Genomic DNA, 27973 nt, shown 5'->3' with positions numbered 1-27973 from the left:
CCATGCCTTTGATCTTGTCAATCATCTGCTTCCCAGGAGGGTGGGGGTTTGTCCGGAAAACTACATGCTGAATTTCTTGTGCTAACCTTCCAATCTGTCACAAGAAAAGGTGAATGAACTTTTCAAAAGAACAAAATTTGTTCTTGGCCGCAGTTTGAGATACTCAAGGACAATGGTATCGGATGGTATTGGTGGAATATTTTGAGCCAATGCTTACCCATACCAATACCACTGATATCGGCCAATACCGATACATCGGCACTGGTATCGGCTCAGTCCTAGTATTCATGTATATTAAGTTTCATCTTAATCTGTTTCCAGGGCCTCGTCGATGGCGCAGTGGTAGCGTTGTAGCCTTGTAATCAAGGTGTCCCAGGTTCGATACTCGGTGGAGGCACATAGTGGCTTGGATACACTTTAAACTGTAGGATCAGTCCTGATTAACCTTACTGTGCAGAAAGTGGACTTAAAATACCAAATCAATTAATCAATCATAATCTGTTTCCAACCATAAGCAGGCATTTTACAATGTATGATTCAACAACTTTTTGATAATAACTAGCGGTGAGCATAATCAAAACTTCTGTACTGAGATTGAACATAATACCTGAACCAGACTTCATGAAATGGTTGGGAATATTTTACATGCATTACTGAATACAGTGAAAATTGTATGGGTGTGTGTGTGTGTGTATTTATGTGTATATACACACACGGTTTGGCAGGGAAATTTGATGGTTTTAGTTTGGCAACAGACTTCATGCAGGAGCTGGGGTTTTGCTAGACACGTGATGCCATTTCAGTTGGATGGAGCAGTGGAATGCTGTACATCATGCCTTTATTGTGGATACATTTTTAAAAAATGGTGAATCTGTAGTTTGAATGCAATGAGCATTTAGGTTGCAGTTCAATGTCGGGCATCATGGAAGAGTTCCTACTCAGAACAAAATAACTTTAGGACTACCAGCTCTGCATTAAAAAGGACACTGCCTGGGATGAAAATTAGAATGAAGTTTGTCTATTCTCAGATGAATGTTTCCCGGGCCCGTCATCTCTCAATGAGGCAACATCAGGGTGGCGACAGATCTGGAAAAGTCAGGGAATTGGAGAGGTCAAAAAAGTCAGGGAATTTTGCCTTGGTGGACAAATGTTTTTTTTTGTTGTTGTTGAAGTATAGATGCGATGTGATGCAATGAACCTGCCAGACATTTGATTTTGAAGAAGTCATAATAAGTGCTGCACTTAAACTGGAAATCATCTTGCCATCCTTTGGGTCTCTATTATGCATTGGACACAACCATGGTGCCAGAAACAAGTAATGGAAGGTGAGGAGGTGGGGAGGAGAAATTTCCAGTGAGGCAGACACATTTGATGAACCTCTAAATGTCATATTTAAAATGTATTGACTTTTTTTTCTTGTCTATGGGAGCTACAAGGGCTCGGACCTGTCGACCAGATGGTGCACCCACTCTGGCACCGTCTGACAGATGTCCAACACTGTAGTACGGCATTGTGTGGACATTCTGAATGAACATTGAAACGAATGAGGGCTTTTGTCCAACCTGAATTTTTTGTCAACTAATTAGGCTGCATTGATGCATGTGATTTTTGTCGGATAAATCTGACTAATGGAAAGATTCTCTTGGAATCTTTTCCACAACTCACCTGGTTGATAGCCTGAGAGAATCATTTCATCATTCATCACCAGGATAGCTTCAAGACTTACTAAAATCTGACTAATGTCGAATTGCGACAAAATGTCTCACTACGGCATAAAAACACAGGCATGGCACTCTTATGCATCTGATTTTTTTGTCTGATGATGTACGACATTTTGTTGGACAAACTTTCAGGCTCTCAATCCTAAAAGCATATCATTTTCATCAGTAATCAATGTTGCTCTGCCAACTCTACTGAATTTTCACTTTTCGTCTACTGGTATTGTTATTTAACAGGCTGAAGCTTTATATGAGGATGGTCCAGAAAGTACATTTCAATTAGCCGTAAATTAAAACACAAACTTTGGTAATAATTAACATTTTATTGTCTTAATTACAGTGACCCATAACTTACTTTTCGACATATTCACAACCGTTCTTCAGGTATTTGTTGTGGTGTGGCACTATGTCTGCCTCCAAAAAGCGGAACCTTCTGTACAGCAGCGTTACTGGCAAAACATATGTCCTGCCAGAAACTGCTTCAGCTAAAGGAAGAGATGAAAGTCGTAGCATGTGAGATCGGGTTTCCCACTTAAAGTGATGCAAAAGAGCCCAATTGTGGTCAGGTGTGTGGGGGTTGTGCATGATGGATATGCGTTCCATGAACTGTGTGCACTGTCGTCTGACCCATACTGTCACTTAAGGCATCCAGTCCTTACACCTCTTACAAGTTACAGTGGATCTCTGCCGGCATCCGCTTCTGAACGTGCAAAAATTTGATTACAGCACGCAGTTGGTATATGAAAACTGCCATCTTTCTCATACAGTTGAGCCAAGCTAATTCCTGCCGCCCCCCCGTGGCAGAGTGGTGAGCACATTGTGCTACAACACCAGTGGTCCCGGGTTCGAATCCTAACCTGGGCATTATGTTTGTGAGTGTCCATTCATCAATTTCATCACTCATCCCCATCTTCGCAAATTATCCAAAACTGGCACAAAAAGCAAAGTAAAGTAAAGCAAATCAATCAATCATCCAAGCTAATTCCTGGCACGGGGCACATAATTGTGAATTGTGGCAGTGACCCACTGTTGCCACTTTTACCTATGAAGAAACTTGTAGTCAAACAGCCAATTAGGCCTACTGATGCCAGGGTTGGCCCAGGTTGGCCCAGCCCAGTTTTCCCCACGTGTTTTTTTTTTCTTTTTAGAAAAACCCAGCAAAAAATCCACTCAAAATGTTTTTTTTTTTTCAGAAAATGTTTTAAATTATTGCTTTAAATAATTGTGAGTTCTAGAATTGTCAATAGTTTGAGAAAACTTGTAAAATAAAAGCTTAGCCAAGCTTATAATACTCAAAATAATTAATGTGGTACAAGTTCAGTGGGTTTTTTCAGGATATTTTTCTCAAATCATGCTAGAAATACACTTTGAACAGAAATATTGCAAACATGTACCAGGTGTGCCAGTTAATAATTCTTAATTTCATCTCTGGATGGAAGGGTTGGTGCACAGTCTCAACTGTTACATCACTGTGTTGCCAGGACAGTACCTGTCAAAATGCCATGGATGTGCAACCGAGTGATCGTGATCGTGATATTGGGTTTGTGTGGGAAACATGTTGACCTTCAAACCAAATAAGGAGCATGTGCAGCACGTCCTGCTTTTCATGTTCCATCAAAAGAAAAACGCAAGTGACAGCCATCGTATCCTTGTGGAAACATACGGTGACAATGTCCTAACGCAAGACGTTGTGTGTGTTGGTTTCGACGATTCAAAAGTTGTGATTTCGACTTGAAAGACAAAGATTGACTGGGTCAGCCAAAATAATTCCAGATGCCGAATTGCAAGCCCTGTTGGACGAAGACAATATGCAAACACAACATCATCTGGCAGAGAAGTTAAATGTTGGTCGCCAAACCATATGTGATCGTCTTCATGCCATGGGAAAGATCCAGAAGGCAGGAAAATGGGTCACACATCATCTGAACGACAGACAAATGGAAAAGCGAAAAACTGTGTGTGAAGTGTTGCTTTCTCGGCATGAAAGAAAGTATTTCTTGCATCGGATAGTGACTGGGGATGAAAAATGGATCTACTTCGAGAACCCAAAATGCAAAATGTCATGGGTTAACCCAGGCCTTCAACATCGACCGCAAAACCTTATCGTTTCGGAAGGAAGACAATGCTGTGCATTTGTTGGGATCAGAAGGGTGTGGTGTAGCATGAGCTTCTGAAACCAGGTGAAACAGTGAATGCCGTTTGCTACCGTCAACAACTCATCAACTCATGCATTGATTGAAAAGCGCCCAGATTGGACGACATGACATGGAAAAGTGATTTTGCAGCACGACAACGTCTCTTCACACACACCGAAAGGCGTCAGAGACACCATTTCTGCACTTGGCTGGGAATTCTTGTCCCACCTGCCATATTCACCAAACTTAGCCCCTTCGGACTACCACTTGTTTTCATCGATGTCTCTCTCACTTTCCCAGCAACACTTCAACAATTACGAATATGTCGAACAATGGCTTGCTGACTTGATCACCTCAAAATGTGAAAGATTTTTCTGGAAGGGCATCCACAATTTGACGGACAGATGGGCACAATGTATAGCTAGCGATGGCACATACTTTGAATAAAGCATTTGTTACCTTTGTCCCCAGATACACTTGTTTTCTTTTGGATCAATTAAGAATTATTAACCGGCACACCTGGTATACAAGAAACATAAAATCAAAATGGTCTAAAATATTTAAATAAAACATTGAATGAACAAAGCTTATATTTTGAAATGTGGTAGCACTTTAGATATGAGTCACTTCCGTATGTGGGCAAGCCACGTAGTTTCACCTGTGAAGCCACATAGTTTCAACTTTTACAATAAATTTTTCCATGTATAGAACATTACCACCCCACCACATCTGGAAAATTTGCCAAGGCCCTCAAACCCTTCAACATCCGAGTAGCACACAAACCCATATCCCAAATCGGAAGAGCACTACCCAACTTCAAGAGATACTACCTACCCAAACTTGCATCCCCCCGTGTCTACAAGACCACATGCCAATGCCACAACACCTACATTGGCAGAACCATCCGCACCGTCCAAGAACGGATTAACGAACATGTAAAAGATTCCAAAAACGACACACCTAAATCAGGCCTCTCCCAACACCTCCACTCCACTAACCACACCATCTCCTCCATATCCATACTTCACCCAACCGGCTCTGTCATAGAAAACACCATCAAAGAAACCCATGCTATTATCCAGCAGAAACCAGCACTAAACCTGGACAATGGACAAGCACACCCAACTTGGCACCCTGTCCTCAGAAAGATCCCCGACCTGAAAAAGAAAAGATGCTATGCACATACTCGACCCCCCTCCAGCCACGCGGGGAACAGGAACGGCACATTACCGAGCAACACGGCCCAGCCCCTCAACCCCCAACTGACAACGCCACCGGACAACAGGAAGCAGACGACGCAAACCAAGATGCGCGCGCCAGTGCTGCCGAACGGGAAAAATCGCAACCACCGCCGCCCGGGAACAAACAATGTACTGACGCGGTACCATCTCCGCTTCAAACGCCGTACCCTTTTGTGAATGAAGACAGTGGATCTTCGAAATTGATAGGATTGAACCATTAAATTGTGCAACGCGGAATTACGAAATCTTTTAAATTTCACGTAAGTAATTACAAAGGAGAATTGAGTACATTTTATTGAAATGTTGTGAAAGTAGAATAAAGTTAAGTGTGATATAATTAAACGAAACACTTTTCAAATGATTCATTTCATTTCTCAAAATTTAGTATTTGTGCAAATGTTCTGTTTTCTTTCCAATGCCTAAGACAGTGACTCCTTCCTCCCTCCAGTTCAGTGCATTGATTGAACATAATGTGTTCCTTGCCCATGCAGGATAAATGTTAATTGTGGTTAGGAGCTCTATACCCAAAAAGTCGAGGACACTCATAATCTACCCCAATTTCATTTTTTTCTTAAAAATAGGGGGTGTGGGTACTCAAATAAATACAATGCATACGTATGCTTTCATATTTTGACCATTTTTGATATTTTCAAACCTTTTCAGAGACTACAATTTTGAGCTTTGTGCATAAAACTTTCAGAAGCATTCTGACATTACTTGCACTGTAAATTCACAATAAAAGTATTGAAACATAATGCATGATTTAGGAGGAACATGGGTGGGGTGGATGGGCAAAGAAAGACAAGTCACCTATTTAGTGACCATGGTATTACATGTGAGTGAAATTGAACAACACGTTTCAAGATGGTGAATGAAAAACTGTTTTTCCTCATGTTGCACACACGCTCTATACCATGCTCTCTTTTTCCCCAAAACTGTCTACAATGCACTTTCGGAGTATAAGGAACTAAGCCCGGTCATTGTATGATAATTCGTCGGTCTGCAATTTTGCAGTAAAACTTTAATTATATTTCATAATTTAGGAGAGGAGAGATGGTAAAATCGCAAACATACATTTTGCCATAAAAATAAAGCTCTTGAGTTGCAATTTTTATAGTTGCAAGATAACTTAAAGGATTGGTGTCATATTGTATTGGAGAAAAGTTTGTCAACATGTTTAAAGATGGTGGACAACAGACTGATTTAACATGCATTGCGAGAGCTTTAAGTTATGCAAATATTTGAGGGTAGATTTTCGTTTATCAAGAAAACCAAGTAAGTCTCAGCTATGTTAGGACATTACTTGAGCTTGAAGTTTTTAATAAAAACTTATGTAATATAGTGTGTGGTTCATTAAGGGTGGGGGAAAGTCACCACTTTTGAAACCACGATATCTGTAGCAAATTTATAGTTTTTAAGTTGAAATTCATGTTGCAACTAGATACACCCAGGGGATGATTTTATTTTGCATTTACATTTGTTAAAAGCATTTCAAGATGGTGGATGAAAAATTGATTTTTCATATTCTGAGGTAGCTTCAAAAATGTAACAGCTTTTCTCCTGAGATTTCGGTCTGTGTATGAGACTAGTGTCGAGGAAATTATCGCCATCATCATGGTACCGTTGCAGGAATGTCAGTGCTGCTCCTGAACGTTTCATTTTGTGTTCGGGTGTCCAGTTTTTCGGCACCCACCTGGCACACAATTTTTTGAATAGCAGGCGCTGCATGACAATCTCATTCAACACGGATCGCAATATCTGCGGAAAAAGGCTACTCAACTCCGTAATCGTGAAGCGACGGTTCTCTACGATGCGCTGCCGCACCAGCTCATCCAGATCATCAGTGATGAGGGACAAACGCCCACTGCACTCTTCATCGACATTTTGACGACCTTCCGAAAACTGCCAACACCAGCGACGCACCATCTGCTTACTCATAATGTTCGGCCCATAGACCTCACAGAGCTGACAATGAATGTCAATTGGCGCAATGCTTTGTGCATTCAGAAACTTTATCACCGACCGAACCTCGCATGCGGCGGGAGAAGGAATACGAGCTTTCATTTCGGACCACTGCTGCCTTGGTACTGGCATGCGGCGGGAGAAGGAATACGAGCTTCCACTTCAGACCACTGCTGCCTCGCTACTGGCGCCGGACGGGATCTGTCCGCCTGGCATATGATTGATACGTCTTAGCTCTGCTGCGCATGTGCAATTTACACGGCTCATTATGTTTACTTTCACAGGAAAAAAATAGGGAAACTTACTTTCTGGATGCGCCTCGTACTATGAGAGAAAAATGTATTTCATTTTTAAAAAAATATATTTATAAACATAACAAAAAAAAACACCCGGGGTTGGGTTTTTCGAAAAAATCCAGCAAAATGCCAACCCTGCATTCTATTGGAGTAATGAATGTTTGCTCTTTCAAATTGTTAGATACTATCATTAAACTATGCAATCTTATATTGTGTATTTTCTGCAATTTTCCATTCATTTAATGTTTTGAAGTGGAAATAAACCAACTCTAAGCTACTGCTCTCATCTTCTTGCAACAATATTCTGCCATAGCTAAATATACTTTTTCTACTTGTACAGCTTTCACCAAAAGTTTTGAGGACAACTACTTTTTTACTAGGCAACCCAAGATGCACAAGGTTTGGTGGGTTTGCGTGTAGCATTAGGCTCAATTTAAGAGCTGCCACATGAACAATAGGTATGTGTGAAATACGCGAAAAAAGAAGATTAAGTATTCTCTATTTAAAATTATTTTTGAAACTCATTATGTATCGCAAAGGACAAAATCTTTTATGAAAGGAATGCAGTTCCTCTACTTAAGCAATTATATTTTCTACTATTTCATTGCTGATGAGTCTGTACATACAAAAGAATGGAGGGGAAAAGGGAGAGAAGATGAGATGAGAGGAGAGCAGAGGAGAAGAGGAAAAATAGATGAGGGAAGAAAAGAGAGGATAGAATCAGAGAAGTAATGAAACAAAGGGAAAGATGAAAACGAGTGAAAAAAGAAGAGAGGAGGAGGCGAGAAGAGGGGAGTAGAGATGAAGAGTAGAAGTGACGAGTGCATTGGAGTCGGGAATCAAATATAGGAGAGGAATTAAAATGAATGGAGAAGAGCGGGATGAAGAAAAGAGGCGAGAACAGGAAGCAATATGAGATAGAAGCTGAGGCAGTGGCGTGCGGTGATAAATCAGGCAGGGGAACAGGTCACCTGCACTTGCTCCCCCTTGCATGGGTGTCTTAATATAATACAATAGATCAAGTAAAATTCAACCCTTATTGAAATGTCAGAAGTGACAAACATGAGGCACGTTAAAATTATATGACAATAATAATTTTAAAGCAAATGTGATATAATATAAAGAAAACATTAAAAATAAAATTGTTGATGCGCAACAAAGAAAAAATTGATAATATAAATTTATGAGTCGTCAGAGAAAGAAAATAATATTTTGTCGTGGCCTGTTTCATCTCTTTATTCGTAGATTAAGTTGACGTTTTTCATAGAGTTGAGTATTCTTGTAATTCAAACGTCGTCAATGCAATAATGGCACACAGATGGTTGAGTTTTTTCATGATGTTCGCTAGATTAGTCAGGGTGGACAGGCCCGTAGCTAGAACTGATATCCAGAGGGGGCTCACGGGTTTTCAGGGGGGCTTTGTAAACCAAGTCCATTTTTCAGTTTAACAGTATTAAATGAAGGTAAATTATGTGTGTCGGGGGTCATCAAGTTAATGTAAAATATAAAATTTAGAAATATCATACAAATACTATAGTTTTTTCTATATCTTCTAAAACATCTCTTGAAGTGCTGACGACTGCTACTGACACCATCCTTTAATACACACTTAATACTATTTTTGATGATACAGATATTTATATCAAACATGTTAAAATGTACAATATTCACTTCAATCATAGTGCCTACCGTACATTACACCCCCGGCCGAAGCAATAAAATTCCATTTCGTTCTCAAAGCTTGGGATGTGTTGACATTTGATGCAGAATGTGGAAGGAATGTGGATGATGACATCAAAGTCACAGATTTCTGTCAAACGAGAGGCTTCAACAGGGGAGGGAAGGTACAGATAAAGAAGGTTCCCCATGAAGAACTTTCTAAAGTCTAGAGAATCTTCTAAACACTTGCCGCTGCTTAGACTTCTGCTCATAAACAAGATGAACAAACGAAGTTGTGAACAAAATAATATATTCTGTCTACATTTTCACTCTTCACCTCAAACAAATTACAATACAAAATAGTTTTACCTAATGTCAAGGGGGCAGGCGGCAGTGCCAGGGGAGGCTGATGACCCTACCAGGGGGGGCTGAGCCCCCCTGGCCCCTGCCTAGCTACGGACCTGAGGGTGGATACTGTAGGACCGTAATAAAATTCAAGTATAATTCCCGGTTTTCAAGGCGAACTTTACAAAAATTCAAGCAGATGTTTTATCTATTTCAAACTAAGGTTTTACAGTCTCTCACCACCCACTCGCATACACACCAACAAATACTTATATTAACAATACATGGTTTGTGCAATTCCAATGAATCCAATAATTCTAATCCACTTGGATGGTACATATATATAATTTAAGGCGCGGAGTTTACATTTGTCATTTCACATAGCTACTAGGCAGTGGCGTGCCCAAGGGGGGGTTGGTAGGGGGTTATCCCCCCCCTTTGGCCCAATATTCCTAAAAAAAGAATGTCAATGGTAGGAAAATATGACAAAATTAGGGCGGACTACCAAGAAAAAGTATAGATAACCCCTCTCTTACAAAAATCCTGGGCACGCCACTGCTACTCGGGACTATAAATACATCTACAAACACAAGTCACAAATGTTACGGGAAATAGTAATCTACGAAAAATTGTAAATTCTATAAGAATTTTAAATTTACCTAATCAACTTCAAGATATTTTATCTTGCAATAATCTTCCATCCATCAGATGGATTGTTCCGCAAAGAACACTAACAAAGCAAACGGATTGAGAGAATTCTGTTTTATTTTCCACGCAGCTTTCTTTTCTTGATAAAAGTAAAATCTAAACTGTGAAAAACTTGTTTCAGGTCATTAATAAATACCAGGTGGGCTGAAAAGTTCGTAGGCTAACATAGTAAAAAATATTTTTTTTGACAAAATTCGATTTTATTATTCAATATAGTTGCCTTCGAGGGCGATACAACGATTATAGCGGTCATACAATTTTTCGATGCCATTTTTATAGTACGATTTCTCTTTAGCCTCAAAATAGGTCTCAGTTTAGGCGATTACCTCTTCATCAGTGCTAAATTTCTTTCCAGCGAGCATTCTTTTAAGGTCTGCAAACAGGAAAAAGTCACTGGGGGCCAGATCTGGAGAATATGATGGATGGGGAAGCAATTCGTAGTCTAATTCATATATTTTGCCATTGTTTTCATTGATTTGTGACACGGTGCATTGTCTTGATGAAACAGCACTTTTTTCTTCTTCAAATGGGGCCGTTTTTTCGTGATTTCATCCTTTAAACGCTCCAACAACGCTATATAAAGTCTCAGCTATCTCAATCAACTTCACTTTACGATCATTTAAAATTATTTTGTGGACTTTTTTGATGTTTTCGTCGGTAACAGCCTCTTTGGGGCGTCCACTACGTGCATCGTCTTCGATGCTCATTTCACCTCGTTTAAATTTAGCAAACCACTTCTCAACGGTTGATTTTCCTGGTGCAGAGTCCGAATAATCTTTATCAAGCCAAGCCTTGGCTTCAACAGTATTTTTTATCGCCAAAAAGCAATGCTTTATTAAACACACGAAATTCTTTTTTATCCATTTTTTCACAATAACAAAAGCTGCTTCACTCACAATGCTATATCTCACGAACTAATTATCCGCCAGCTGTGAAATTTATACACGTATCTTTTGAAGGTTAGTACTAAGTAAAAATCACATGGATTTAATTCTAGTAACGCCATCTATGAGTCAGCCTACAAACTTTTCAGCCCAACTGTTATGTATAAATTCAATGGAATTAGGATTTTAAAAAGTTGCAATTTTCATGTCTACAGAGAAAATTTCAAGCCAAATTCACGCACAATTCCCGGAGCCAATAATTCACGCATAATTCCCGGAATTCAAGAAATTCCCGGTGAGTAGCCACCCTGTTAGTAGAAGTTGTTAATGTGACAAAACCCGACCTGTTCCAGACTCCCTTCTCAGGATTAAACAAGGACGACAATATAATTTGCCACTGGTAGAATATCTAGTTAATCATTTTACAGAGTTGTAGTAACTCGTTTGAAAATGCCTTGTGTATGATTTCGTTTTAGTTTTTAATTCAGTTAGGATGTGTGTTGGTTTGTTGTATTTTCTGCAAAGTTCAATGAACTACATGCTTTCGTACTCAGCCGGTCGATCATACAACACTCGCAACATTCGCTTTCTTGTCCTGCCGCTGCGTGCCTTGGAACTTGGTCTTGGGGTTGGTGGAACAGGTGGATGTGAGCTGTTCCCTCGGAAGCTATTTCGCAGCGTTTAGCCAAGGCATTTAGCAGACGCTTAGACTGTAGAAGATTTTTTTCAGTTCGTTATGAATGTCAGACGCAAGTTCTCAACGAGATTAGGAAGTTATGGACTTTCTACACTCAAAAGTATCACTTATGACGCGATTAAACTTCAGCACATAGAAAAAACTGGAAGAAAAGCGAATCCGCAATATCTCTCTGAGGGAACAGCTAGATTTTTCAGCTTCCGTGGTGCCGTGGGAATCGTTTACCTTCGCTACAGGCGCTGTACCTTCGCGTGTGGTCGGAAATACTCGGCTTCAGACAGTAGAGGGCATGATGCTAAGATACCATGGTAGAGCTTGGGGTGAGAACCATGATGCGTTGGGGGTAGATGACGTCAACAAACGTCCAACCACGGTGAAAGATTTTCTTCAGTGTTACTTTTGGAAACGTTCGGGAGAAAGAAGTGTTCTTATTATGTTAATATAAATAATTTAAATAGCCCAAAAGCGCAGTAAGTAGGAGGGAACAGCCTGTTCCCTCTGTTCCATGGAGGGACCGCCACTGAGCTGAGGTGAGGTAGTTCCAGAAAATATCTTGTGAGCGTCAAGAATTGATGCATTGATCAAATTTTCAACAAGAAACAATCAATAATTTCCTTTCTTCCTCTTCTCAGTTTGTTGAAATGGAGACGTTATTTCTTAACCCTGCAATAAGTGTGTGGTTGACAGGCGTCACCCACTTATTAAAATGTATCCAGCATAAGGAAAGTTTTTTTTATCAGATGATGCAGTATTTTATTCTTTCGTTTATTTAACAAAAATGTTAATTGTAGATTATAATTTTGATTTTACATTGCACTATAAGCGAAAATTTATTTTCATGATCACTACACAGATTCCAAGCAAGTTACACAAATGTCTTTGAGATATTCTCCACACATCCACCTCTCACATTTTAAACACCACTTCCTTGTAGTCATCTGTCAATCGTGCATCCCTTTCTCTGGTAATCCTTGAACGAATGTTTTCAATGTATACATTGGTACAGGAAACTATAATATGGATTATGTCATCCTCAAGATATAAATTCCATGCTTCTATTGGAGTCTTAACCGGACGGACACTACCCCTGCTTCCAGGAAGATTAATAATCATGTTACTTGCTGGAGTATGAACATTTTTTTGAGGAATTCTTGTGTCCCATCTTGTTTCATGATCCTTTCCATAATAGAATTCATATGAACTGGATATATCATTATCACTCAATTCAGACAAACTGGATCTTCCTCATCACTCACCTCTTGTTCTGATTTGGTGTTGTGGTCACTTGCAGTCACATGATCAATTTCGTAACAATCCCTAAGATTGTATGTTTATTTTATTAAGTCTCTCTGAACGCTTCATGTTGACCAGGGCATTCACTTGTTTTTCTCAGCTGTCTCAAGCCTCTTAGGCATGTTTACAATGCATTGTGTTGTGCCATGCAAACCTCCTGAGCATTCAGGAACAGGTAACACTTCTGGTTTTAGAGTCAGCGGTTTGCATGGTAGCAATTATGATAATCACACGATTCGGCGATTCGGCATCGAGGAAGAGCTCGATGGCCAGGGAATATAGAGGTGAGACAAGCTGGGAGGTGACTGACTTTGGAGATTGAGTAGAGAGAGAGAGAAGGTGGTCAGCAAGTCAGTAGGTGAGGAGTACAACAACGCTCTGGTTGACAAATAGGAGAGAAGCTTACAGAGGACTTCGCTATTTTCATTCAGCTAAAGACTTCAGATAGACAGGTAATTATCCTACACCCAGCCATGATACAGGTTCAACGGTTCACAAAACCCAATGAGTGACCATTGTCTTTTCAGTAGTTTAATTCCTTTGTGTAATTTGTACCTTTCGCATGCCAAGCGATAACTCGTCATGTCAATGACGAGTGGTCTCATCAAGAGGATGAATGATGAGTAGTTTACATCACCCCATCAATTAACTGGTTAACCTGCTAGATACTTTTAAGATCCCACGAACTTTAAGGTTCGTTACGATTTCATGATCACTTTCATCAGAACACACCTCCATCTCCTCCTCTTCCTCCTCAAGCCACTGCAGAACAACATTCGTGTCTTTTGTTGGCTCCGTCTTCCGGCGTTTTGACATTTTACTTGTTACGTATTGTTGGCTCCGTCTTCCGGCATTTTGACATTTTACTTGTTACGTATATAGGTGCGTGGTTGAAAACTGTCCCCTTACGTATATAGGTGCGTGGTTGAAAACTGTCCCCCAAACATGCTACTGCAGAGAGAATTTATTTCTTACCAACTGTAGGCGAGAAACAGAAGTGCATTACTGCCGCCACAACAAACACCAACAATCAATGTTGAGCTACTGAAACACACCACTGCGATAATTAACACACAGTGGTGCAAACTTGCGACAAATATCAGTGGGAGACAATTGTCACCCATGTGCCTAACAGAGGGTTAATATACTCCTCATAAAATTTTGCAATATTGTTATGTTAGACAATAGGTGATAGACACGAAAATGGAATGCAACACCACATGGTATCTATCTGGTGGATATTCTCTTCTTTTTGCCAACATATGCCACTGTGACTTATCACCTATAGCCTAACATAATAATATTCCAAACTTATTGTGCTTAATATAACAATATTCCAAGCTTTTGTGAGGAATGCATTCCATTGATAATGACAATCAATCAATCATTGAACACAATGGCACCGGAGGGGTTTGAACCTATGACCATTAGGTTGACAATCCTGTATAGTAACCACTACCCTACCAGAAGAAATAAATAAATACTATTGTTGGTTATTTTATAACCAGGAAGAGGATGGATGGGCACCAAAATATCTCAAAATATGAGTAGGTAGGCAATGTAAACCACAAAAAAAAAAAAAAAGTGTTACAATTGATGAACATCGATAGATTGTTTATAATTTCCCTAGCTTTTATACTTCAAAGTTGGCAAAAATAGCAGCTACAAAAGTCATTTATTCCTCTCGGAAACGATTTCAAAATCACTAAAGATGAATTTAGGCCAAATCTTCACATTAATTATGACATATATTGTTGCATAAAAAGCATGTACAATAAATCTCTGAGTTAGGTGCACCCAGTGATGTTATTAGGGGCAGATTGGGACACTGGTCCCCCAAATGATTCTGTATTTTACTGGAAAATTTACTTTGATGACACTATTGGAAAATTGTTCTTCAGTAAATTTTGCGTACATTTGAAACACTACTCCTAAATTTTCTGCGGCATGAATGCCAAAGCAAGACTTGTCTTTCTAATCCTCATTTTCCTACTTCTTGCCTGTCGAAAACAAACAGATGCAACACAGGAGCTGCCGTTAATGATTTTATAGTTCGTCCCAGTAAGGTAACTCGGAGGTCTTTTGAAAATGCAATTTCCCTCCCTGCCAGGTCAAAATTCGGGCCAATTGACTGGTAAGCGGTAACAGATGTCCCTCGGTATCGACGTCACACCTTCCGGAGATCTTTGGAAACAATTTTCATTCATGTCTCAGATTATGGAGACAGTCAAAGTGTGGTGCGTGTGATAGAAGTTGCAAAATAAAACTTCAGGGGGAGTAAGATTGCTGCAAACTCATGGCTATGAGGGTCACTATTTATATTTTGAGCCTTGGCAACACTGATTGAAGTTAGGTGCGATTTGACGTTTGCACGGAATCGTCTGGCATTATTGACCATAACGTACTTCAAATGTTTTGTCAATAGCTTCATTTGTGTTGTTTATGTTGCCTTGGAGATTGCGCAACAACAATAAAATGGAATTAACTCGTGAACATTTTCGTGCAATGATTTTTTACGATTTTCGACGTGGATTATCAAGGCAAGAGTGCATCGATCAACTTACTTCCACATTTGGTGATGAAGCCCCATCCTTTGCCACTGTGAAATGCTGGTATAACGAATTTAATCGTGGCCGCCATTCGCTCACCGACGAGATTCGGGAAGGTCGTCCAAAATCAGTTGTTGTTCAAGAAAACATTGATGCTGTGCAAAACCTAATACTGCAAGATCGTCATGTGACATACTGTGAGATTGAGGCAACCATAGACATTAGTTCCACCAACATATATAAAATATTACATAATCATTTAGCTGTGAGAAAGGTATGTTCTCGTTGGATCCCACACAATTTGACAAAAACTCAAAAAGACGCTCGCGTCAATTGGTGCAAACAAATGCTGAATAAATACAATCGTGGTGCTTGAAAAGACGTATATAAGATTGTAACAGGTGACGAATCATGGATATATGCATATGAGCCGGAACGTAAACAGCAGTCGACTGAATGGGTGTTTCAAGATGAACCCAATCCAAAAAAAGTTGTTCGCGCTCGAAGCACATCGAAACAAATGGTCGCCTGTTTTTTCGGGAAAACTGGTCATGTGGCAACTGTGCCTTTAGAGGAACGTAGAACGGTCAACTCTGAATGATACACAACAATTTGTTTGCCAGAGGTCTTCGGTCAAATACGGAAAACAAACAAACGCCGTCGGATCATTCTTCATCAAGACAATGCCAGATGTCACACATCTCGTCTAACAACCAACTTTATGAACAGTCAAAAAATCGAATTGATGGGTCATCCACCGTACAGTCCTGATTTGGCACCCAATGACTTCTTCTTGTTCCCGAATGTCAAGAATAAGTTGCGTGGACAACGATTTTCGTCGGTGGAAGACGCCGTTGATGCGTACAAAAACCGTATTATGGAGGTGTCTCAAGAAGATTGGAAAAACTGCTTTGACAAATGGTTCGAAAGAATGCAAAAGTGTATTGACCATAAAGGAGAATACTTCGAAAAACAATAAAGCAGTTTTCAATGCCAAATTCCTGTTTTTTCATTGTTAGGCTCAAAATATAAATAGTGACCCTCGTATAATGCAGAATAATCCACCCCTCCTTTATGGAAGAAAACGAGGTATGTAGTAAATTATTAACAATAATCTACATGCTTTAGACACATTAGCTTTTCAAATTTTGCATGACTTTCTTTGGCTTTCTTCATCTCCAGAAGCAAATGTGGCAGTTTCAGTTTCAGGTTAGGTAGCAAAGTTGTAACTACTATTTAGACATACAAATATAATTAATCCTAAGTTATGTAGCGAATAATAGTTACATAAGATATAGAGAAACCAATTACTTATGAAGCGCTTTTTATTATGATTTGTATAATTACTCAAGGAAGATGGCGGAGTGGTTAGGACATCGTGCTCCGACACCAGGGGTGCTAGGTTGGAATCCATCAATTTTATTATATCACCACTCATTTTTCTTCATCAAGCAAAAACCTTCTTCCCGTGGGGCAGTATACTCAACTTGTACGTTTCCGAAATGGCGGTTTAGGGGACGAGAAGAGCTTCTTAGGGGACGAGAAGGGCTTCTTAGGGGACGAGAAGGGTGCAGGCTCGCGGATTTGCTTAGATAAAGCACACTTCCGACTTTGCTTTTGGCTCACCCTGCATGGTTTCGGGTAGCCGAATGACTCAGCTTGGTTCCTCCAATGAATTTTCACTTTGGCGCCAAAATTGAATTTTTTATTCAACTTTTAACATTCCGTGAAATTTGGCATTTTCGCAGAATTTCCGCTCCGGGATGAATCCTTTCCCATGACTCGAACCCTGAACCTACCGTTATGTTACCATCAGGTCATCTTACCGGGTCCTTCCCCATTCACCCTTGCATAGGGGTTAGCACGTTATGGCAGCTGGAGCCAATCTGGCAGGGTGTTTAGGGGCGGAGGTGCCATTGTCTTTTGTTTTCTTAACTTTTTCATACTTGGCATCATTCGATCGTTACGAAATTTTACCATCTAAAAGGAGAGGTCCGGTATTATCAGAATCCCAAGTTTCGTCTTCCCCGGTTACCCGGAAGTGCACTTTTCGACCATTTTCGAAATGGCGGTTTAGGGGATGAGAAGGGCTTCTTAGGAGACTGACCATACAATCACTGACTACTGAGAGCGCAAGCACAATGCTTCTAGGCCACAGTAACTGCATTTGTGAGACACAACCAACACGTTGCCATCTATCTATCACGAATGGAACAAAATGTGTCTGACCAAACCTTTGCATTTTTGGACATTGAATTCGAATCTGCAATAAAAAAAAGGGGTTCCCTTTTAACATTTCAAAGTTGCCCCTCCCTCCCCCAGGGATGGCAGGGTGGGTTCATTGAAGCGTAGGTGACGTGCCCCCACAATACTATTATACTTTCATATGGAACCTTTTTTCGTTCAATACATATTTCTCGTGATATTTCGATATGTCAAGTTACATGGGACACCCTATATGTTGGAAGGGAACGTTATTTTCTGTAGTAATATAATTAAGCCTTGTTTCCATATTAAAAACAATAAGTTGCTGACCAAGGCAGATTTATTAAGAAATAAAAACACTTAACAAGTAACGTTTCAACCCTTTATCAGGGTCTTCCTCAGAGGAAGAACTAAACTAAAATGACGACATACAGATACAGAAAGATTACATACACACAGGGTGACTAACCACACAAAAACAAATCATCTTGATAGTCCTTATCTTGGATGATTTCTCCAAAGTAAATAAATACACCTTGCCTCTTGACAGTTGACTAATGGGTCTACCACACTGACAGGTGATTGACAGGTCAAGATTAGCAAGAGTCTGGAACTACCTGTTTATCATTACCCCACCCCTCCTGCCTTTTTGGATATGGATGAATATCTCCTCCCCTGGACTTCTTCTCTTCTCTTCCTTCTTCATTCTTCTACTTTCTCCTTCCTTCCTTCTCATCCTTTCAACTTCCTCTAACACATTCTTCCATTCCTTGTTTATCTTGAGTCTGCCATTCCAATTCATGATGTCTTCTCCTTTCTTCTCTATTTCTTTGGCCTCCTTCCATTTTCTCACCAGTTCTCTCTTCTCTTTTTCTATTTGCCTAGCCGAATCCCATTCTACTTCATGTCCCGTTTCTCTAGTGTGTTTGAATATGGCATTCCTGTCTCTCTTCAATCTCACATCGTCCGTATGTTGCTTTAACCTGTCTTTCAGCCTCTTCTTTGTTTCCCCTATATATACACTTTTGCATCCTCTGCACTTCACCTCGTAGATAACCCCTTCCACTTCTTCCTCTCTCTTTTCTTCCTTCTTCATTCTGTCTATACTTAACACAGTGCATCCTCCTTTCCTGTAAGTTCTATACCCACTTTCCTCAGCACTTTGCATATCTTCTCTATGGCATCTTCCATACTTCTTATACCAAACCATCTCTCTTTTTCTTCCTCCTCTCTCTTTTATTTCTTTCCTTCTTCTGTTGATGTTGTGTCTTTCTTTTCATAGCCATTCTCTTCCAGTTGCTCCCACAGGCTATTAATCTTGATTTCTTCTTCCCCTTTCTCTGTGCAAGCACTAATCTTGACGATTTTACTTCCCACTCTGCTGTACCCATTGTCCCAAATGGTTTCCAGTGCTTGCACCACTCTCACTATCCCATTCCCCTATAATGTTCTTCCCCATCTTCCTTCTCACTATATCCACTACGTGCCCCTACCGCAATGTTCAGCCTAGATGTTAGAAGCATGTTCCCAAGCATCAAAAGGGTAGCACGAGGTGCTAACCACTCTGCCATGGAGGCTGGCTATTTTCTCCTGTAGCCACCTAATATCAACGGATATAGACTCGCAAAATCGACGGCCATTATTCGGGAATCTAAATGCAGAATGAATTCATTAACTTGATGGCATCTAGACAGTCTTTAAAAATCCATGTATTTTCTCTTACGTTAGATTTGAGACACCAAGAACTGTGTCATTAGTCCTTACTCTTTAGATTTGTAAATTTTCTCCAAGAAAATTGAGATGTAGTAGATGTAGATGTAGTGCTGGAATCATGTGTACAAGTATGACGGTGGGAAAATGAAATGTGTTCAAGCTATCTCATGTAGGTATATATATATTATACCAGAATCAAATCTGGCACCCTTTAATGAAAGGCGATCACGTTAACCACTATTCTATGGGGTCTGAGTCTTTTGTGGCATCAGATTGTACACATTGGATTTGATTTGATTTGTTGTTTTAAGTCCACTTTATGCACAGAAAGGCTAATCTATCAAACCCGGGACCCCTTGATTACAAGACAAGGATGCTACCACTGCCATCGGGCAGGCCTATACACATTGGGGAATGATGACGATACACAAGTAATTTTATGCACATATCTACCTAGGTAATTTCTTAAAATTGATCTTATTTGTGTGTGCAATACTGAATATATGATGTCAATGGAAATAACAAAATTCCCACATGCTCAAATGATTGCACTCTCGTATTTGGTGCGATAGGTTCAAGGTTTGATCCTTGGCAGGAACTCCAAAACTTCTGTCTGGCCCAACATCATGAGGACAATTGGGGAGCTACTTGAAAGCAATATGGAAGTGAGTTGTGCTCTCAAAACTAAATGGGAGTCAATGTGAACATGTGTCACCAAATGGAAAACCACTTGGCAGACCTTGTCCCTCAAAATTAATTTTACCGACTAAATGTAGTTTTCTAGAGGACCTAAACATGCATTTTTATGCACCGTACAATGTTGTTTTCTTTCACCATTCTTTTAGTTTTTCTTCCAAAGGATTTCACTCCCGACACGTGATCATAAACCGCTACGAAACCAGATGTCTCAGGTTCACACCTTGGACAGGTATAGGTATGGTTGCATCATGTCTGTCCCATTCAGGCGACACAAATCGCTCACCACATATCTTATTTTTCATGTGTGGGAACAAATATAAGTCATTAGGTGATAAATCAGGTGAGTACGGACAATGAGTCATTAATTTGACATTTTTACTGGACAAAACGTCAAGAGTTTGGTGTGCTGAGTGGGAACGGGTGTTGCCATGGTGAAGAATAATGCGACTATTTGGGTTTGTTTTATGCAATTTATTTGTGACGTCTTGTCAAACAAATTGTTGTATACCACTCAGCATTTACAGTCCTTCGATCTTATAAAGCTATTGTTGCCACATGTCTGGTATAACAACAAGAAACAAGCAATCATTTGCTTGGCAGCACTCCTTGAATGAACAACTTTTGTTGGTTTTGGCTCACTTTGAAACACCCAAACAGTGGATTGCTGTTTAGTTTCGGGTTTGTATGAATAGATAAATGTTTATTCTTCAGATTTTTATAATAGCGTAACACTAGCGCAACTGTTGGTGGTAGTTTGCAGAAACTTTTCCAGCTACCCTCGTACCTCAAACCACGATCTTTTAACCATTGCAGTGGGGGGCAAGGGAGATACAGGCAGAAATCTTATCTTTCCCTTGTGGCAGCTGTGGTGAGGCAGTTGAAAAGCCAGCAGTAGCTCCTCCTGCCTTACTCACTGATCACACCGAGGGACGAGAAGAGATGTCAATTTGATTAATTTTTCACCACTAGAGTAGCTAATCCTGGGGATGTCCTTCTAAAACCATAAAATAATAAACCCAGAAATTCCTAGTATAACTTTGTTCTTAAGTCCACTTTACACACGGAAATGCTAAGTTTAAAGTGGGATCCTAATCCCTACTTTCCTCCAATGGGTATTAATTAACTGTCATACTATAGACTTGAATAGCATATTTGATGAGAAAACTGTACACCTGAATGTCACATCAATGTAAATGTGTCACGCATAATCGTTTTATTAAGTGGTGAAACATTTCATTAGTGAAATTACTTCTTTTTTCAATTTGAGGGGCAACATTCAAAAGTTCTGCAAAAAAAAAAAAATGATTTTGACATGCCCATGAGCTTATCAGAAAGAGGTGCTCGATATCAACAAAATTCCAACAGGGACCATGTGTTTCCTATGGTTGATTCATGATGATTTTCGTCATGGTAAAAGCATGATTAATGTTAGCCCCTCCCCAAGTGGACTGATGAAACTCCGCCTATATATATTTAATTACATACCTGTGACAAATTGCTTTTTTAAAGCATGCAATATTAATTGGACATTATTATTTCTGGTGCTTGTACCTATACTTATTCTAACACTATCTTTCAAGAGATCAGCTCTCCTCTCGTATTCAGAAGAACAAATGGTGCCTTTCTTCAGAAATAGGAATAGTAGTGTAAGTGGAGCAAAAACTCACAGAATTCCGGAGGGTAACATGGAGTAGCTGTTAGCACACTGCATTTGTAGTAAGATCACACCTTCCTCGGTTCGATCCCCATCCCCATTGAAATAGGTTGATTTAACACTAACATCACTCCTGCAAGCATTTTAACCGTCAAAATTTTAAAGTTTTCTGGTGGTATACTTGGGCCTATCCTGAATCCATGCATCAATCCTTCTTTCTGCATTCATTTCCATTTCATTTTTCATTCTATGTGTGTGTTTGTATGCGGCTAATTTTCAGAATGAGTCCACATATAATTAAATAACTGTTGCATGTCTCTTTAAATGTTTGTTTAATATACAGGGTTATTATAAAAGATTGACCCGATTTCATAAATTCACTGTAGCTTTATTATTTGACATATTGTCAAAAAACTTTTCAGACGTATAGAAAAACTCAAAAAGTTTTTTTTTGTGACATATTACAAGTGCTCTATATCTTCCCCCCTAGCAATTCTGCAAATATAAAGTCGATAATCAAGTTCTTCCCACACTCGGTGCAGCATGACCCTATCAATCCGTTGAAAGCTCTGTTGATGTGAGCGCTCAGTTCTGTTATGTTTGTTGGTAGCGGAGGCATAAGCACTGTATTCTTCAAATAACCCCACACAAAAACAATCGCATGGGGTTAGGTCCGGAGAGCGTGGAGGCCATGGCAGGAATTGCTGATCATCATCCCCACCACGACCGATCCATCGGTTTGTCAATCTCCTGTTTAGGAATTTACGAACATCAAGATGGAAGTGGGGTGGAGTACCATCCTGTTGGAAGATGAAGTCCACACAATCTGTTTCCAATTGTGGCATGAGCCAATTTTCCAGCATGTCCAGATACACGTGTCCTGTCACGGTCTGTTCTGAGAAGAAAAAGGGGCCATAAACTTTACACCGTGAGACTGCACAAAACACATTAACCTTTGGTGAGTTTTTAATGTACTGCACCACAGCGTGGGGAGTCTCTGTCCCCCAGATTCGCACATTGTGTCTGTTCACTGCTCCATTCACAAAAAAATGTTGCTTCATCACTAAAGATGAGTTTCTCACAAAACCCATCTTCTTCCATTAGCTGTTGCAACTGTGCCGAAAATTCAAAGCGTGTGACTTTGTCAACAGGCATCAGGGCTTGTAGCAATTGCAAGCAGTAAGGCTTCTGCTTCAATCGTTTCCGTAAGATCTTCCAAACGGTAGGCTGTGGAATGTTCAGCGCTCTGCTTGCTTTGTTCGTCGACTTCTGTGGGCTTCGTGCAAAACTCGCTCGCACGCGCTCAACCGTTTCTTCAGTCACTGTAGGCGGACCAGTTGATTTCCCTTTAGAGAGGCATCCTGAAGCTGTAAATTGTGCATACCATCACCGAATGGACTTGGCAGTTGGTGGATCTTTGTCGAACTTCGTTCGGAAGTGTTGTTGCACTGTTACGACAGACTGATGTGAATGAAACTCGAGCACAACATAAGCTTTCTCTCTGCCTGTCGCCATATTGAATAAATGCTCACTGCTGTGCTCTCGTAGCAGAAATCACAAGCGAACCTGCAACACAAAAAAAACTTTTTGCGTTTTTCTATACGTCTGCAAAGTTTTTTGACAAAATGTCAAATAATAAAGCTACAGTGAATTTATGAAATCAGGTCAATCATTTATAATAACCCTGTACTGCTTATTTTACTCACATTTAAGAAAATAACAACTCTAATTGCAGGTACTCATTCAAGAAACTTGGGAGAGGAGATGAAATAATCAAGCACCATTTGCGATCAGAAGAATACTCCTTGCCTTTTAATACTAATATCCCGAATCCTAGTATCATAGAATATAGTGATAAACACAAAAGCTCCAGAATGTCACTTGGTAGGGGGACTGGAAATAATACAAGTAATTCCAAAACCCATTTAAGAACTCACACTGAAGAGAAGCCGTTTGAATGCTCAACCTGCAATAAAGCATTTACAAATCAGAGAAACTTACGGAAGCATTTAAGAATTCACACTGGAGAGAATTCCTTTGTATGTTCAACTTGCAATAAAGCGTTTAAAATTAAAGCAGACCTTCGAAAGCATTTAAGAATTCACACTGGAGGGAAGCCCTTTGTATGTTCAACTTGCAATAAAGCATTTGCAACCCAGTCACACCTCCAGACCCATTTAAGAATTCACACTGGAGAGAAGCCCTTTGTATGTTCAACTTGCAATAAAGCATTTAATATTAAGGCAGACCTACGGGTCCATTTAAGAATTCACACTGGAGAGAAGCCCTTTGTATGTTCAACTTGCAATAAAGGATTTGTATGTCGGTCACACCTACGGGTCCATTTAATAATTCACACTGGAGAGAAGCCCTTTGTATGTTCAACTTGCAATAAAGCATTTGCAACTCAGTCACACCTACGGAGTCATTTAAGAATTCACACTGGAGAGAAGCCCTTCGTATGTTCAACTTGCAATAAAGCATTTAAAATTAAGGCAGGCCTACAGGACCATTTAAGAATTCACACTGGAGAGAAGCCCTTTGTATGTTCAACTTGCAATAAAGCATTTGCATGTCGGTCACACCTACGGGTCCATTTAATAATTCACACTGGAGAGAAGCCCTTTGTATGTTCAACTTGCAATAAAGCATTTGCATTTCAGTCACACCTTCGGAACCATTTAAGAATTCACACTGGAGAGATGCCCTTTGTATGTTCAACTTGCAATAAAGCATTTGCATTTCAGTCACAGCTACGGGACCATTTAAGAATTCACACTGGAGAGAAGCCCTTTGTATGTTCAACTTGCAATAAAGCATTTGCAACTCAGTCACACGTCCAGACCCATTTAAGAATTCACACTGGAGAGAAGCCCTTTGTATGTTCAACTTGCAATAAAGCATTTGCAACTCAGTCACACCTACGGAGGCATTTAAGAATTCACACTGGAGAGAAGCCCTTCGTATGTTCAACTTGCAATAAAGCATTTAAAATTAAGGCAGACCTACAGGACCATTTAAGAATTCACACTGGAGAGAAGCCCTTTGTATGTTCAACTTGTACTAAAGCATTTGCAACTCAGTCACACCTACGGTACCATTTAAGAATTCACACTGGAGAGAAGCCCTTTGTATGTTCAACTTGCAATAAAGCATTTGCAACTCAGTCGCACCTACGGAGGCATTTAAGAATTCACACTGGAGAGAAGCCCTTTGTATGTTCAACTTGAAATAAAGCATTTAAAATTAAGGCAGACCTACAGGTCCATTTAAGAATTCACACTGGAGGGAAGCCCTTTGTATATTCAACTTGCAATAAAGCATTTGCAACCCAGTCACACCTCCAGACCCATTTAAGAATTCACACTGGAGAGAAGCCCTTTGTATGTTCAACTTGCAATAAAGCATTTAATATTAAGGCAGACCTACGGGTCCATTTAAGAATTCACACTGGAGAGAAGCCCTTTGTATGTTCAACTTGCAATAAAGCATTTGCAACTCAGTCACACCTACGGCTCCATTTAAGAATTCACACTGGAGAGAAGCCCTTTGTATGTTCAATTTGCAATAAAGCATTTGCATGTCGGTCACACCTACGGGTCCATTTAATAATTCACACTGGAGAGAAGCCCTTTGTATGTTCAACTTGCAATAAAGCATTTGCAACTCAGTCACACCTACGGAGGCATTTAAGAATTCACACTGGAGAGAAGCCCTTCGTATGTTCAACTTGCAATAAAGCATTTGCAACTCAGTCACACCTACGAAGGCATTTAAGAATTCACACTGGAGAGAAGCCCTTTGTATGTTCAACTTGTACTAAAGCATTTGCAACTCAGTCACACCTACGAAGGCATTTAAGAATTCACACTGGAGAGAAGCCCTTTGTATGTTCAACTTGCAATAAAGCATTTGCATTTCAGTCACACCTTCGGAACCATTTAAGAATTCACACTGGAGAGATGCCCTTTGTATGTTCAACTTGCAATAAAGCATTTGCATTTCAGTCACAGCTACGGGACCATTTAAGAATTCACACTGGAGAGAAGCCCTTTGTATGTTCAACTTGCAATAAAGCATTTGCAACTCAGTCACACCTACGAAGGCATTTAAGAATTCACACTGGAGAAAAGCCCTTTGTATGTTCAACTTGTAAAAAAGCATTTAAAATTGAGGCAGACCTACAAAAGCATTTAAGAATTCACACTGGAGAGAAGCCCTTTGTATGTTCAACTTGCAATAAAGCATTTGCAACTCAGTCACACCTAGGGAGGCATTTAAGAATTCACACTGGAGAGAAGCCCTTCGTATGTTCAACTTGCAATAAAGCATTTAAAATTAAGGCAGACCTACAGGACCATTTAAGAATTCACACTGGAGAGAAGCCCTTTGTATGTTCAACTTGTACTAAAGCATTTGCAACTCAGTCACACCTACGGTACCATTTAAGAATTCACACTGGAGAGAAGCCCTTTGTATGTTCAACTTGCAATAAAGCATTTGCAACTCAGTCGCACCTACGGAGGCATTTAAGAATTCACACTGGAGAGAAGCCCTTTGTATGTTCAACTTGGAATAAAGCATTTAAAATTAAGGCAGACCTACAGGTCCATTTAAGAATTCACACTGGAGGGAAGCCCTTTGTATGTTCAACTTGCAATAAAGCATTTGCAGCTCAGTCACAGCTACGGGTCCATTTAAGAATTCACACTGGATTGAAACCCTTTGTATGTTCAATTTGCAAAAAAGCATTTACAATGCAGGGAAATCTGCGGGTCCATTTGAGGATTCACACTGGAGAGAAGCCCTTTGTATGTTCAACTTGCAATAAAGCATTTGCAACTCGGTCACACCTACGGGTCCATTTAAGAATTCACACTGGAGAGAAGCCCTTTGTATGTTCAATTTGCAAAAAAGCATTACAAGGGTGGGAGATCTGCGGGTCCATTTGAGGATTCACACTGGAGATAAGCCCTTTGTTTGTTCAACTTGCAATAAAGCATTTACAGATCAGTCAAACCTACTGAGACATATGAAAACTGACACCGGATAGCAGCCCTCTGTACGTTAATGCCATGTAATTCAAATAGGTAGAGAGAACTAGGAACTAGACAACAGAAAGTAAGGAAAGTTGTTATTCCATCTAATACTAGGAGCTCCTCACACTAACCAGTCACATCGCTGTTCCATACTTGTAACAACGTTTGCAAATATATTTTTTAAAATATTAAGTGTTCCTTCCACCCAAAATATACTATACACATTTTTATCCTCCTCAACGTTTGCACCAGTGGTGAAGCGTGACATTTTTACGTAGCCATCGCAAGACTTTCCAAACGTCAGGGTCAATCATTCAACTTCATTCATTCCTACATTGGTAATGATGATAACAGTGTTCGTACATGACGTGTGAAGTAGAGATGGCCAAATCATTTTTTGTTCTACGGAGTGTATGATTGTAAAATAAGGAAGACTAAACTTTCTTAATAAATTCTACCTGAAAAATTGTTAAACTTTTCTCTCTCCGAAATTCGGATTGCTTTCAAAATCCAAATAGTAAAATTTGCGAATAAAGATTTTTAAATTTTTCTGAATCTTAATATTTCTTGCCATCCTTCCATCCTAAGATGTGCAGCGATGATCTGGGCCAGCTGACACCACTGCACTCAACAGGAAACGTAGCGGGGCAGTTAGGCACAGCAGGTAGGACTGGTCTTCTCCTTTCGATGCGCTAAACCTAGCGAACCTTTTGCATATTTCTAGCTATTCTGGCTTTTTTTTTACATCTTCTCTAAAATATTTAAAAATCAATATTTTGTTCATTTTGCCTTGTCATCACCACATCTCCCGCTGACCAGACGCCTCGCCTCGCCTCTGGTTTGCACCCCTACAGTGTTAACAAGTTACTATATCTACATTATTTAAGAGTATGGTATTCACATCATGCTGATTAGTTCTGCAATTACCTAGCTCAGATTTAATCAGGTAAATAATATTTTCGACGGGAAAAATAAGTACATTTATTGAGAATGGTGCAGATGAAATATTCATTTTATAACTGGGATATACTAGCAGATGAAACACCAAATTTACTCGGACAAAAAGCTACTTTACACATCTAGAAATACAGTACAAAATGCCATAGGCAATGCCACTTAAGTGCAAGGGGGTATATTTTTTTCCTCCCTGGCTTTTTCATGAATGTTTGTTTTTGA

The 27973-nt window shown here is 39.8% G+C and overlaps 3 protein-coding genes across 5 annotated transcripts in view; all 3 read left to right on the top strand.

Moving 5' to 3' along the window:
- Nucleotides 1-27973, top strand: part of LOC145992000 (sulfotransferase 1 family member D1-like) — a 513969-nt gene that overhangs the window by 225253 nt on the left and 260743 nt on the right. The window lies entirely within an intron of this gene.
- LOC145991997 (uncharacterized) overlaps nucleotides 1-27973 on the top strand; it is an 81360-nt gene that overhangs the window by 17669 nt on the left and 35718 nt on the right. The window contains exon 4 of one of the 3 annotated variants that reach the window (XM_083127999.1): nucleotides 23494-25187. The exons of the other annotated variants lie outside the window; for them this stretch is intronic. Coding sequence (XP_082984125.1) covers nucleotides 23494-24988 — 1495 coding nt within the window. The 3' untranslated portion in view covers nucleotides 24989-25187. Of the gene's footprint in view, nucleotides 1-23493; nucleotides 25188-27973 lie in introns of those variants that run through there. 3 annotated transcript variants of the gene reach the window in all.
- Nucleotides 25004-27271, top strand: LOC145992834 (uncharacterized; the record flags this gene model as incomplete). Its single annotated transcript, XM_083129229.1, has 1 exon — nucleotides 25004-27271. A coding segment is annotated over one exon (1707 nt), but the record flags the coding sequence as incomplete, so codon positions are not given.

Source organism: Lepisma saccharinum, chromosome 9 (genome assembly GCF_977018435.1).
Source record: "Lepisma saccharinum chromosome 9, izLepSacc3.1, whole genome shotgun sequence".
In the NCBI taxonomy this organism is placed as follows: Eukaryota; Metazoa; Arthropoda; class Insecta; order Zygentoma; family Lepismatidae; genus Lepisma; species Lepisma saccharinum.
The sequence above is the reverse complement of the archived record's forward strand: the minus strand, read 5'-3'. Positions and strand labels throughout refer to the sequence as shown.